At 43.0% G+C, this 14523-nt stretch overlaps 1 protein-coding gene across 1 annotated transcript in view; it reads left to right on the top strand.

Moving 5' to 3' along the window:
* The window catches only part of zcchc14 (zinc finger, CCHC domain containing 14), a 155496-nt gene that overhangs the window by 37597 nt on the left and 103376 nt on the right, over window positions 1-14523 (top strand). Inside the window, exon 3 of the mRNA XM_063067000.1 lies at window positions 14106-14179. Within this exon, the coding sequence (XP_062923070.1) occupies window positions 14106-14179 (74 nt within the window). The remainder of the gene's footprint in view (window positions 1-14105; window positions 14180-14523) is intronic.

The following is a 14523-nucleotide window of genomic DNA, read 5'->3' as shown; positions in this document are numbered from 1 at the left end:
GAGGCAGCAAGTGAGAGGCCTTTTCTGGTTGGCTGCCAGTGTCGAGTGGTGTTCCTCAGGGGTCAGTATTGGGACCACTACTTTTCACATTGTTTGTCAATGATTTAGATAATGGAATTGACGGCTTTGTGGCAAAGTTTGCGGAAAATATGGTGATAGGTGGAGTAGTAGGTAGTGCTGAGGAAGCAATGGGATTGCAGCATGACTTAGACAAATTGGAAGGATAGACAAAAAAAAAGTGACAGATGGAATACAGTGTTGGGAATGCATTTTAGTAAAAGGAACAATAGTGCAGATTGTTACCTAAATGAGGAGAAAATTCAAACATCAGAGGTACAAAGTGACTTTGGAGTCCTTGCGCAAGACTCCCAGAAGGTTAATTCAGAGGTTGAGTCTGTGGTAAAGACGACAAATGCAATATTGGCATTTCTTTCAAGGGGAATGAAATATAAAAACAAGGAGGTAATACTGACGCTTTATAAGACACTGGTCAGGCCGCACTTGGAGTATTGTTAACAGTTTTGGGGCCCCAAATCTCAGAAAGTTTGTATTATCATTGGAGAGAGTCCAGAGGAGGTTCACGAGGATGATTCTGGGAATGAAGGGGTTAACATATGAGGAGCGTTAGGCAACTCTGGGCCTTTACTCACTGGAATTTAAAAGAATGGGGGGGGTGCGGTTGTGGATCTCATTGAAGCCTACCAAATGTTGAAAAGACTAGATAAGGTAGATGTTGATAGGATGTTTCCTGTGGTGGGGGTATCCAAAACTAGAGGGCACAGCCTCAAAATGGAGGGGTGACCTTTTAGAACAAAAGTAAGGAGGAATTTTTAACCATAGAGTGGTTAATCTGTGGAATACTCTGCCACAGACTGTGGTGGAGGCCAAGTACGTGGGTATATTCAAAGTGGAAGATGATAGATTCCCAATTGGTCGGGGCCTCAAGTAATGTGGTGAGAGGGCTGGTGTATGGGGTTGAATGGGATCCAGGATCAGCCATGATGAAATGGTAGAGTGGACTCAATGGGCTGAATGGCCTAATTTTCCTCCTATGTCTTATGGTCTAAACAGTAGCTGGGATGTGGACTACAGATTACAACGGGAAATAGAAAAGGCAAGTCAAAAGGGCAATGTCATGATGGTCATGGGAGATTTTTACATGCAGGTGGAGTAGGAAAATCAGGGTGGTAATGGATCTCAAGAATGAATTTGTTGGATGCCTACGAGATGGCTTTTTAGAGCAGCTTGTCGTTGAGCCTACAAGGGGATCAGCTATACTGGATTGGGTGTTATCGAATGAACCAGAGGTGATTAGGGAGCTTAAGGTAGGCTTAGGAGGCAGTGATCACAATATGATTGAGTTTAACTGGGAATATGATAGGGAGAAAGTAAAGTCTGACATAGCAGTATTTCAGTGGAGTAAAGGAAGTTACAGTGGTATAAGAGAGGAGTTGGCCAAAGTAAATTGGAAGGAGATGCTGGCAGAGATGACAGCAGAGCGGCAATGGCTTGAGTTTCTGGGGAAAATGAGGAATGTGCAGGATAGATGTATTCCAAAACAAAGAAATACTCAAATAGAAAGAGTGTGACCATGGCTGACAAGGGAAGTCAAAGCTAATGTTAAAGCAAGAGAGAGGGCTTACAATAAAGCAAAAATTAGAAGGAAGATAGAGGATTGGGAAGCTTTAAAAAATCTATGGAAAACAACTAAAATCATTAGGGGGGAAAAGATGAAATGTGAAAGCAAACAATATCAAGGTGGATAGAAAAAGCTCATTTCAAATATATAGAAAAATAAAAGACAGCTGAGAATGGACATTGGATCACTAGAAATTGAGGCCAGCAAAATAATAAGGGGACAAAGAGATAGCAGATGAACTAAATGAGTATTTTGCTTCACTCTTCATTGTGGAAGATGCAATACCCGAAAGAGAGAGAGAGGGAGAGCGAGAGCAGGAGCAAGATTGAGAGCAGGAGCGGAAGCGGGAGCGAGATCAACAGCGGGAGTGAGATCGAGCATCCTGATTGGTCTCTCTTTGTGCTAAGCAGACCTATCAGTTTTTTCTGTGGGTGGACTTTACAGTCAACCTCTGTCTCTCCGTCAGTTCAGTTTTGTATCCTGCACCGCCATGGGAAAGTGTTTCAAAAAAAGAAAATATTTCACCCCAGACTACACTAAAGTGTACCCCTGCCTAATAGGGGTCAAAAGTAATGACAGTGTTGCTCACTGCACTGTTTGCAACAGTGACTTCTCCATTGCCCATACATGAGATAATCTGCAGATGCTGGAATTTCAAGCAACACACATAAAAATTGCTGGTGAACACAGCAGGCCAGGCAGCATCTCTAGGAAGAGGTACAGTCGACGTTTCGGGCCGAGACCCTTCATCAGGACTAACTGAAAGAAGAGCTAGTAAGAGATTTGAAAGTGGGAGGGGGAGGGGGAGATCCAAAATGATAGGAGAAGACGGGGGCTGGGGGGAGGGATGGAGCCAAGAGCTGGACAGGTGATTGGCAAAAGGGATATGAGAGGAGACAGGACAGGAGGCCTAGGGAGAAAGAAAAGGGGGGGGGGGAAGCCCAGAGGATGAACAAGGGGTATAGTGAGAGAGACAGAGGGAGAAAAAGGAGAGAGAGAAAAAATGTGTATATATAAATAAATAACAGATGGGGTACAGGGGGAGGTGGGGCAGTAGCGGAAGTCTGAGAAGTCAATGTTCATGCCATCAGGTTGGAGGCTACCCAGACGGAATATAAGGTGTTGTTCCTCCAACCTGAGTGTGGCTTCATCTTTACAGTAGAGGAGGCCATGGATAGACATATCAGAACGGGAATGGGTTATGTCTATCCACGGCCTCCTCTACTGTAAAGATGAAGCCACACTCAGGTTGGAGGAACGCCTTATATTCCGTCTGGGTAGCCTCCAAGCTGATAGCATGAACATTGACTTCTCAGACTTCCGCTAGTGCCCCACCTCCCCCTCGTACCCCATCCATTATTTATTTATATACACACATTCTTTTTCTCGCTCTCCTTTTTCTCCCTCTGTCCCTCTCACCATACCCCTTGCCCATCCTCTGGGCTTCCCCCCCTCCCACTTTTCTTTCTCCCTAGGCCTGTCCCATGATCCTCATATCCCTTTTGCCAATCAACTGTCTAGCTCTTGGCTCCATCCCTCCCCCTCCTGTCTTCTCCTATCATTTTGGATCTCCCCTCCCCTCCCACTTCCAAATCTCTTACTCACTCTTCTTTCAGTTAGTCCTGACGAAGGGTCTCGGCCCGAGACGTCGACTATACCTCTTCCTAGAGATGCTGCCTGGCCTGCTGCATTCACCAGCAACTTTTATGTGGGTTGCTTTCTATTTCCCATGGTGGGTTAGGACTGTAAAAGACATGTTGAGGTGAGTTTAACAGGTGTCATTTGTTTTTTAGTATAGCTAATGTTATTTAAACTAGCTGGCTGGCTGCTAAGGAGCTACTGTATTGATGTCCTACGTGATGAGGCCAAACTCCTTGTAGACGTGCTTAAAGTTGTAATAGAATTAAAAAACAACTCCATGAATATACATATTTTAATGTCACATTTTCTGCATATATCCAGTTTACAGATTACAGACTGGTTTACAGATTAGACAAAAATCACTAAACAAAGTATTACATAAGACAATATAATAAGGATACACCTTATACTTTTATTTCTTATAGGGACCACAACATATTAGGGAGGCTAATTGCAGGGAAGGCTGCTCAAGTATTTCACAGTTCTTTTCAGCAGAGCCACATCACAGTACAAGGAAAGTTTGCAAAAGAAATAGAAAAGCTATTTGCATTAGCATTGAGATTGCCAACAAAATACTCAACAAGGAATATGTGCGTGTGCGTGTAAGTAAATAGTTTCAATATGTGTCAAATAAACTGTTCTGTTCTTTCATAATCAAATGTCCCGTATACATGTGCGCTCTTGGAGGTCAACGGGGGGGGGGGCGATATGGGCTTGCAGGGGGCGGGGGGGGGTGCTACCTCCCTGAAATGCTGGTGCTATATCCCTGAAATGAGCTTTTGCAGGGTGGGATGTCTGTCATTGTAATGATCTTTCAAGAATCATTGGACTCTGGCATGTTTCCAGAGGGCTGGAAAATTGCAAATGTCACTCCACTCTAAGAAAGAAGGGAGGCAGCAGTATGGAAATTTTAGACCAGTTAGCCTGATTCAGTGGTTGGGAAGATGCTGGAGTCAATTGTTAAGGATGAGATTATGGAGTACTTGGTGACACAGGACAATATAGGACAATGCCAGCATGGTTTCCTGAAGGGAAAATCTCGCCTGATGAACCTGTTGGAAATCTTTGAGTTGGACAGATAAAGGGGATGCAGTGTATGTTGTATATTTGGATTTTCAGAAGACTTTTGACAAGGTGCCACATATGAGGCTGTTACCACGTGGCTAGTGGTGTTCCACAGGGGTCAGTGTTGGAACTACTTTTTTTGCTGTATATCAATGTTTTAGATGATGAAATAGATGGCTTTGTTGCCAAGTTTTCAGATGATATGAAAATTGGTGGAGGGGCAGGTAGTGTTGAGGAAACAGGAAAGCTGCAAAAGGACTTGGACAGATTAGGAGAATGGGCAAGAAAGTGACAAATGAAAAACAATGTTGGAAAATGCATGGTCATGCATTTTGGTAGAAGAAATAAATATGTAGACTATTTTCTAAACAGAGAAAATCCAAGTAACTGAAACGCAAAGGAACTTGGAAGTCCTTGTTCAGAACACCCTAATAATTGGATTCCAATTCCAAACTTCACTGTTCACTACATCACCAATATTGGTTAGTCGGTGAGTAAGGCAAATGCAATGATAGCATTCATTTCAAGGGGTCTAGAATATAAGAGCAGGGATGTGATGCTGAGGCTTTATAAGGCATCAAGTGTAATTGTAAATTGTAAATGTAATTTACAAATTACAACAGGAAATAGAAAAGGCTTGTCAGAAGGGCAGTGTTATGATAATTGTGGGGGATTTTAACATGCAAGTGGATTGGGAAAATCAGGTCAGCACTGGATCTCACAGAGAATTTGTAGAATGTCTGCGAGATGGCTTTTTAAGAACAGCTTGTTGTTGAGCCCACTAGGGGATCGGCTGTACTGGATTGGGTATTGTGTAATGAACCAGAGGTGATTAGAGAGATGAGTGAAGGAACCCTTAGGAGGCAGTGATCATAACATGATTGAGTTCACTGTGAAATTTGAAAAAGAGAAGCCGAAATCTGATGTGTCGGTATTTCAGTGGAGTAAAGGAAATTACACTGGCATGAGAGAGGAACTGGCCAGAGTTGACTGGAAAGGGACACTGGCGGGAAAGACGGCAGAGCAGCAGTGGCTGGAGTTTATGCGAGAAGTGAGGAAGGTGCAAGCCAGGTATATTCCAAAAAAGAAGAAATTTTCAAATGGAAAAAGGATGCAACTGTGGTTGACAAGAGAAGTCAACCATCGTCAACCATGGCCATCGTCGGAGTGGACTGAGTCAGAGTGGGACGGCTTTGACTCCACAGGCTTCGGTGAGAACAGGCAGAGGCCAGGGTAGGTTCTGGTAAGTTTTTTGTTCAGATTGTTTAGTGCAGTGAGAATGCCAGGCAGGATGTTGGAATGCTCCTCTTGCAGGATGTGGGAAGTCAGGGAGCCCTCCGGTGTCCCTGACAATGACACCTGCAGGAGGTGCATCCAGCTGCAGCTCCTGACAAACTGTGTTAGGGAACTGCAGCAGGAGCTGGATGACCTGCAGATCATTCGGGAGAATGAGGAGATTATAGATCGTAGCTACAGGGAGGTAGTTACGCCAAAGGAGCAGAGGACAGGAAATTGGGTCACTGTCAGGCGAGGGAAGAGGAAAGGGCAGGCAGAGCAGGGTTCCCCTGTGGCCATTCCCCTCAACAACAAGTATACCGCATTGGATACTGTTGGGGGGGATGACTTACCTGGGACTAGCTGCAGTAGACGGATCTCTGGCACTGAGTCTGGCTCTGCAGTGCAGAAGGGAGGGGGGAAAAAGAGGAGAGCGGTAGTGATAGGGGACTTGATAGTTAGAGGTGCAGATAGAAGGTTCTGTGGTCATGACAGAGAATCCAGGATGGTTTGTTGCCTCCCAAGTGCCAGGGTCAAGGATGTCTCTGATCGATTGCATGACATTCTGAAGTGGGAGGGTGACCAGCCAGATGTCGTGGTGCACATCGGTACCAATGACATAGCAAGGAAGAGTGAAGAGGTCCTGGACAGTGAGTATAGAGAGCTTGGTAGGAAGTTGAAAAGCAGGACCTCAAGGGTGGTAATCTCAGGATTGCTACCTGTGCTAGGTGCCAGTGAGGGTAGGAATAGGATGCTTTGGAGGAGGAGCAAGTGGCTGAGGAACTGGTGTAGGGGGCAGGGTTTCAGATTTCAAGATCATTGGGACCTCTTCTGGGGCAGGTGGGACCTGTACAAGAGAGACGGGTTAAACTTGAACCACAGGGGGGCCAATATCCTTTCAGGGAGGTTTGTTAATGCTATTGGGGAGGCTTTAAACTAGATTTGCAGGGGGATGGGAACCAGAGTGCCAGAGCTGACAGTGTGGCTGGGGTGAAAATAAATGATGTTGAAAGTTTAAGCAAATCCGCTGATAGAAAGGTTGTGAGTGGTGGTAAAAATCTTCTGAGGTGTATATATTTCAATGCTAGGAGTATTGCGGGGAAGGCGGATGAGTTGAAGGCGTGGATTGACACGTGGAATTATGATGTTGTAGCAATTAGTGAAACTTGGCTACAGGAGGGGCAGGACTGGCAGCTTAATATTCCAGGGTTCCGATGTTTCAGATGTGATCGAGGCAGAGGAATGAAAAGTAGGGGAGTAGCATTGCTTGTTAGGGAAAATGTTACAGCAGTGCTCAGGCAGGACAGATTAGAGGGCTTGTCTACTGAGTCCTTATGGGTGGAGCTGAGAAACAGGAAAGGTATGGCCACGTTAGTGGGATTGTATTACAGACCACCCAATAGTCAACGAGACTTGGAAGAGCAAATCTGCAGAGAGATAGCAGGCAACTGCAGGAAACATAAAGTTGTGGTGGTAGGGGATTTTAATTTTCCATACATTGATTGGGACTCCCATACTGTTAGGGGTCTAGATGGTTTAGAGTTTGTAAAATGTGTTCAGGAAAGTTTTCTAAATCAATATATAGAGGGACCAACTAGAGGGGATGCAATATTGGATCTCCTGTTAGGAAACGAATTAGGGCAAGTGACAGAAGTGTGTGTAGGGGAGCACTTTGGTTCCAGTGATCATAACACCATTAGTTTCAATTTGATCATGGACAAGGATAGATCTGGTCCTAGCGTTGAGGTTCTGAACTGGAAGAAGGCCAAATTTGAAGAAATGAGAAAGGATCTAAAAAGCGTGGATTGGGACAGGTTGTTCTCTGGCAAAGATGTGATTGGTAGGTGGGAAGCCTTCAAAGGGGAAATTTTGAGAGTGCAGAGTTTGTATGTTCCTGTCAGGATTAAAGGCAAATTGAATAGGAATAAGGAACCTTGGTTCTCAAGGGATATTGCAACTCTGATAAAGAAGAAGAGGGAGTTGTATGAAATGTATAGGAAACAGGGGGTAAATCAGGTGCTTGAGGAGTATAAGAAGTGCAAGAAAATACTTAAGAAAGAAATCAGGAGGGCTAAAGGAAGACATGAGGTTGCCTTGGCAGTCAAAGTGAAGGATAATCCAAAGAGCTTTTACAAGTATATTAAGAGCAAAAGGATTGTAAGGGATAAAATTGGTCCTCTTGAAGATCAGAGTGGTCGGCTTTGTGCGGAACTAAAGGAAATGGGGGAGATCTTAAATAGGTTTTTTGTGTCTGTATTTACTAAGGAAGCTGGCATGAAATCTATGGAATTGAGGGAATCAAGTAGTGAGACCATGGAAACTGTACAGATTGAAAAGGAGGAGGTGCTTGCTGTCTTGAGGAAAATTAAAGTGGATAAATCCCCGGGACCTGACAGAGTGTTCCCTCGGACCTTGAAGGAGACTAGTGTTGAAATAGCAGGGGCCCTGGCAGAAATATTTAAAATGTCGCTGTCTACGGGTGAAGTGCTGGAGGATTGGAGAGTGGCTCATGTTGTTCCGTTGTTTAAAAAAGGATCGAAAAGTAATCTGGGAAATTATAGGCCGGTGAGTTTAACGTCAGTAGTAGGTAAGTTATTGGAGGGAGTACTAAGAGACAGAATCTACAAGCATTTGGATAGACAGGGGCTTATTAGGGAGAGTCAACATGGCTTTGTGCGTGGTAGGTCATGTTTGACCAATCTATTGGAGTTTTTCGAGGAGGTTACCAGGAAAGTGGATGAAGGGAAGGCAGTGGATATTGTCTACATGGACTTCAGTAAGGCCTTTGACAAGGTCCCGCATGGGAGGTTGGTTAGGAAAATTCAGTCGTTAGGTATACATGGAGAGGTGGTAAATTGGATTAGACATTGGCTCGATGGAAGAAGCCAGAGAGTGGTGGTAGAGAATTGCTTCTCTGAGTGGAGGCCTGTGACTAGTGGTGTGCTACAGGGATCAGTGCTGGGTCCATTGTTATTTGTCATCTATATCAATGATCTGGATGATAATGTGGTAAATTAGATCAGCAAGTTTGCTGATAATACAAAGATTGGAGGTGTAGTAGACAGTGAGGAAGGTTTTCAGAGCCTGCAGAGGGACTTGGACCATCTGGAAAAATGGGCTGAAAAATGGCAGATGGAGTTTAATACTGACAAGTGTGAGGTATTGCACGTTGGAAGGACAAACCAACGTAGAACATACAGGGTTAATGTTAAGGCACTGAGGAGTGCAGTGGAACAGAGGGATCTGGGAATACAGATACAAAATTCCCTAAAAGTGTCGTCACAGGTAGATAGGGTCGTAAAGAGAGCTTTTGGTATATTGGCCTTTATTAATTGAAGTATTGAGTATGAGAGCTGGAATGTTATGATGAGGTTGTATAAGGCATTGGTGAGGCTGAATCTGGAGTATTGTGTTCAGTTTTGGTCACCAAATTAAAGGAACGATATAAATAAGGTTGAAAGAGTGCAGAGAAGGTTTACAAGGATGTTGCCGGGACTTGAGAAACTCAGTTACAGAGAAAGGTTGAATAGGTTAGGACTTTATTCCCTGGAGCATAGAAGAATGAGGGGAGATTTGATAGAGGTATATAAAATTATGATGGGTATAGATAGAGTGAATGCAAGCAGGCTTTTTCCACTGAGGCAAGGGGAGAAAAAAAAACCAGAGGACATGGGTTAAGGGTGAGGGGGGAAAAGTTTAAAGGGAACATTAGCGGGGGCTTCTTCACACAGAGTGGTGGGAGTATGGAATGAGCTGCCAGACGAGGTGGTAAATGCGGGTTCTTTTTTAACATTTAAGAATAAATTGGACAGATATATGGATGGGAGGTGTATGGAGGGATATGGTCCATGTGCAGGTCAGTGGGATTAGGCTGAAAAGGGTTTGGCACAGCCAAGAAGGGCCAAAGGGCCTGTTTCTGTGCTGTAGTTTCTATGGTTTCTATGGTATGGTTCAAAGCCAAAGTTAAAGCAAAGGAGAGGGCATACAAGGAAGCAAAAATTAGTGGGAAGACAGGATTGGGAAGTTTTTAAAACCTTACAAAAGGAAACTAAGAAGGTCATTAAGAGGGAAAAGATTAACTATGAAAGGAAGCTAGCAAATAATATCAAAGAGGATACTAAAAGCTTTTTCAAGTATATAAAGAGTAAAAGACAGGTGAGAGCAGATATAGGACCGATAGAAAATGATGCTGGAGAAATTATAATGGGAGATAAGGAGATGGCGGAGGAACTGAACGAGTACTTTGCATTAGTCTTCACTGAGGAAGACATCAGCAGTATACCGGACACTCAAGGGTGACAGGGAAGAGAAGTGTGTGCAGTCACAATTACGACAGAGAAAGTACTCAGGAAGCCGAATAGTCTAAAGGTAGATAAGTCTCCCGGACCAGATGGAATGCACCCTCGTGTTCTGAAGGAAGTAGCTGTGGAGATTGCGGAGGCATTAGTGATGATCTTTCAAAAGTCGATAGATTCTGGTATGGTTCCAGAGGAGTGGAAGATTGCAAATGTCACTCCGCTATTTAAGAAGGAGGCAAGGAAGCAAAAAGGAAATTATAGACCTGCTAGCTTGACTTCGGTGGTTGGGAAGTTGTTGGAGTCAATTGTCAAGGATGAGGTTACAGAGTACCTGGAGGCATATGACAAGATAGGCATGGATTTCTTAAAGGAAAGTCCTGCCTGACAAACTTATTACAATTTTTTGAGGAAATTACAAGCAGGCTAGACAAGCGAGATGCAGTGGATGTTGTATATTTGGATTTTCAGAAGGCCTTTGACAAGGTGCCACACATGAGGCTACTTAACAAGGTAAGAGCCCATGGAATTACGAGAAAGTTACATACGTGGATAGAGCGTTGGCTGATTGGCAGGAAACGGAGGGTGGGAATAAAGGGATCCTATTCTGGTTGGCTGCCAGTTACCAGCAGTGTTCCACAGGGGTCTGTTTTGGGGTCACTTCTTTTTACATTGCACATCAACAATTTGGATTATGGAATAGATGGCTTTGTGGCTACATTTGCTGATGATACGAAGATAGGTGGAGGGGCCGGTAGTGCTGAGGAAACAGAGAGTCTGCAGAGAGACTTGGAAGAATGGGCAAAGAAGTGGCAAATGAAATACAATGTTGGAAAGTGTATGGTTATGCTCTGAGATGCAACGGGACTTGAGAGACCTCATACAGGATACCCTTAAGGTTAACCTCCAGGTTGAGTTAGTGGTGAAGAAGGCGAATGCAATGTTGGCATTCATTTCTGGAGGAATAGAGTATAGGAGCAGGGATGTGATGTTGAGGCTCTATAAGGTGCTGGTGAGACCTCACTTGGGAGTACTGTGGGCAGTTTTGGTCTCCTTATTTAAGAAAGGATGTGCTGACATTGGAGAGGGTACAGAGAAGATTCACTAGAATGATTCTGGGGATGAGAGGGTTAACGTATGAGGAATGTTTGTCCGCTCTTGGTCTGTATTCCTTGGAGTTTCGAAGAATGAGGGGAGACCTCATAGAAACATTTCGAATGTTGAAAGGCATGGACAGAGTGGATGTGGCAAAGTTGTTTCCCATGATGGGGGGAGTCTAGTACGAGAGGGCATGACTTAAAGGATTGAAGGGCACCCATTCAGAAGAGAAATGCGAAGAAATTTTTTTAGTCAGAGGTTGGTGAATCTATGGAATTTGTTGCCACAGGCGGCAGTGGAGGCCAAGTCATTGGGTGTATTTAAGGCAGAGATTGATAGGTATCTGAGTAGCCAGGGCATCAAAGATTATGGTGAGAAGGCGGGGGAGTGGGACTAAATGGGAGAATGGATCGGCTCATGATAAAATGGCGGAGCAGACTCGATGGGCCAAATGGCCGACTTCTGCTCCTTTGTCTTATGGTCTTATGGCACTGGTGAGGTCTTACCATGAGTATTGTGAACAGTTTTGGGCACCTTATCTAAACAAAGATGTGCTGGCATTGGAGAGGGTTCAGAGGAGGTTCACAAGGATGATTACAGGAATGAAAGGGTTATCATATGAGGAATATTTGATGGCTCTAGGCCTGTACTCGCTGGAATTTAGAAGGATGAATGGGGATCACATTGAAACCTTTCGGATGTTGAAAGGCCTAGACAGTATACACGTAGAAAGAATGTTTCCCATGATGGGGGAGTTGAGAACAAGAGGGTACAGCCTCAGGATAGAGGGGTGTCCATTTTAAATAGAGATGCAGAGAAATTTATTTAGCCAGAGGATGGTGAATTTGTGGAATTTGTTACCACAGGCACCTTTGGAGGCCAGGATGCTGGGTGTATTTAAGGTGAAGATTGATAGGTGTTTGATTGGCCACGGCATCAAAGGTTATGGGGAGAAGGCTGAGAGTGGAGCTGGGGAAGGGGACAAAGGATCAGCCATAATTGAATGACAGAGCAGATGCAATGGGCCATATGGCCTAACTCTGCTCCTATGTCTTATGGTCTTAAATCTAAAGACCTCACTGAAGCATTTCCAACTATATTCAGCCAGAGAAGCCAAATTAATGCTACATCATGATTTTTGCCTTGACATCTTATTGTAATGTAGGTTTTCAAATAAAACAGCAGAGATGTTTTATGTTGTAGAAAAGCCATAGCAACTCATTTATTGTACACCAAAAGCTGAATACATAGCACACTAAAAACCATTTTTGTAAATAAGTCACCACTTCAGACCAGCATCTTAGTGAAACCCCAACTCAATGTCAGTAGTTGTGAATTATGTACATTTCCACCATTTGTGTTACCCTACAGTAATAGAGCCTAGTATTAAGCCGATTCAATGAAAATTGGATACAGCAAAGGCTAAGAGACCAGAAATGTCTAACCAGAAGATTAGAATACATGGGACCAAGGATGAAATAACAAATTGGAAATAACATTGGCTTTGTGATAAGAGACAGAGGGTGGTAGCGGAGGATTACCTTTTAAATTGAAGACCTGTAATCTGACGATATGCTGCAGAGATAATTTCAGGGTCCTTTATTGTTTGTTATATATTAATGATTTGTAAGAGAATGTAAGTACGTGATAAGTGAATTTGCAGATGACACCAACATTGGTGGTATAGTGGACAGTGAAGGTTGGAGTTGGAATCCGATTATTGAGTAGAGGAGTTGGGATGCCAAATTATAATTATACAAATCCTTGGTTACATTGAACTTGGAGTGTTGAGTATGGTTCTGGTCACCATGCTATAGAAAGAATATGATTTAGTTGGACAGGGTGCTGAATCTTTGTTGTTTTGACTGGACATGTTGATTAATGAGACCACTGTTGTTGCAGGATTTAAAAACTCTTTGCAAAGGATGAATGCCTGATGCTTCCACTGGAAGGCTTGGAGCTGGTGTTTAGGCATCATAAGGGATGAACATGTTTAAGGACCCTGAGGGAAAAGGAAATTTACATAATGTTGTTTAGCCTTTAGAGGCACTGTTCATTTTGTACAAATATCACTTTGTTTGTAAGCTGTTTTTTACATCACTTCTTGCACTGATTAATTGGGATTTTGATTTGAAACACACATGGTAGAAAGACGTCCATTTCTATCCACTCTTTATTTGCCTTTGAAACAGCAATATCTGAGAGTCTTGAGCATCTTAGAGTCATGGAGAAGTCCAGCACAGAAACTGGGAAAAGGAAATTTATGTTATGATATGATAGATGTTATTTTGTTTAAACCCTAACTGCTTTACACTTCCCTTCAATGAGTACCCTCTGGTTTTAGACATCTCGGTAAAGGGGAAAAAGTTCAAAATTATGCACTGTGTCGTACCCCTCTTAAGTTTTGTGCATCACTTAGCTGCCTCTGCTCCAAAGAAAACAGACCTATCCAGTCTGTCCTTGTAACTGAAGTGTTCCATCCCAGGCAACATCGTAGTGAATCTTTTCACCCGCTTCATTGCAAAATTGCGCTGCCATAGTGTGGCGAGTCAAACTGCACAAATCTCCAGCTGTGATCTAACCAAAGTTTTGAACTATGATCTCTATGTTCTTGTATTCTGTGCCCTAGCTAATGAAGGCTTCCATGCCAATTGTGGCACCACCTTTGGAGAATAGGTACTTGTATACCAAGCTCCATGTCCTTAATATTTCCCAGCAACTAACATTCATGGTTTATGACCTACTTTTATGAGACCTATCAAAAAATATCATCTTGCTCTCATCTGTTATTGCTCTTCCCAAATTATCAGTTAATTTCATTCTCTAACCCAAGACTATCTGCCTCACTAACAACACCAGCTTTCTATTTATTAAGTTGACATGGTTTTATAATTGTTGAAATACAAGACAGCAAATGGTCTTGTGTTTGGAATACAATACAATAGACTATATCAACAATTTATGGTTTCCTCGAGTAAGTATCACAAGCTATTGAATACGCATTACTTTTCCCAAGTTTCATTCACGTAATATTGCTATATTGTCTGTAACAAAGAATATTTCTCAAATATTGTCCCATTTTTCTTTTTCAGTAAGCATTGAGAGAATAGATCTTAAAGGATTACAACACAAGAAGAATGACAAAATGACGGAATATTCCTTTGAGGTAAAGATCTCTATGATTTGTTTTTGTAGCACATGAAAACATGAATAATTTCTTGGAAAACATAAAACTGAAGTTGCTGGAATTCAAAACAAAATAGAAAATGCTAGAAGAACTCAGAGTCAAGCAGCATCTGTGGAATGAGAAGGAGATTAAAGTTTCAGGTCAGAGATCTTCCTCAGAAATGAAAAGAGGGAAGGGCTTACATTTTCAAAACAGCTGGGGGAAGCAGAGAAGTGTAGTAAAAAAATACTATATGGACAAAGGTGAAGACAGATGAAGTGGTAAGGAGCACAAGTACAAACCATTTGTAAGGAATATTATGGAAACAAGGTGCGAAAGGAACT

This window comes from Mobula hypostoma, chromosome 14, assembly GCF_963921235.1.
Source record: "Mobula hypostoma chromosome 14, sMobHyp1.1, whole genome shotgun sequence".
Lineage (NCBI taxonomy): Eukaryota > Metazoa > Chordata > Chondrichthyes > Myliobatiformes > Myliobatidae > Mobula > Mobula hypostoma.
Note: the sequence above shows the minus strand (reverse complement) of the source record. Positions and strands in the feature narration are given on the sequence as shown.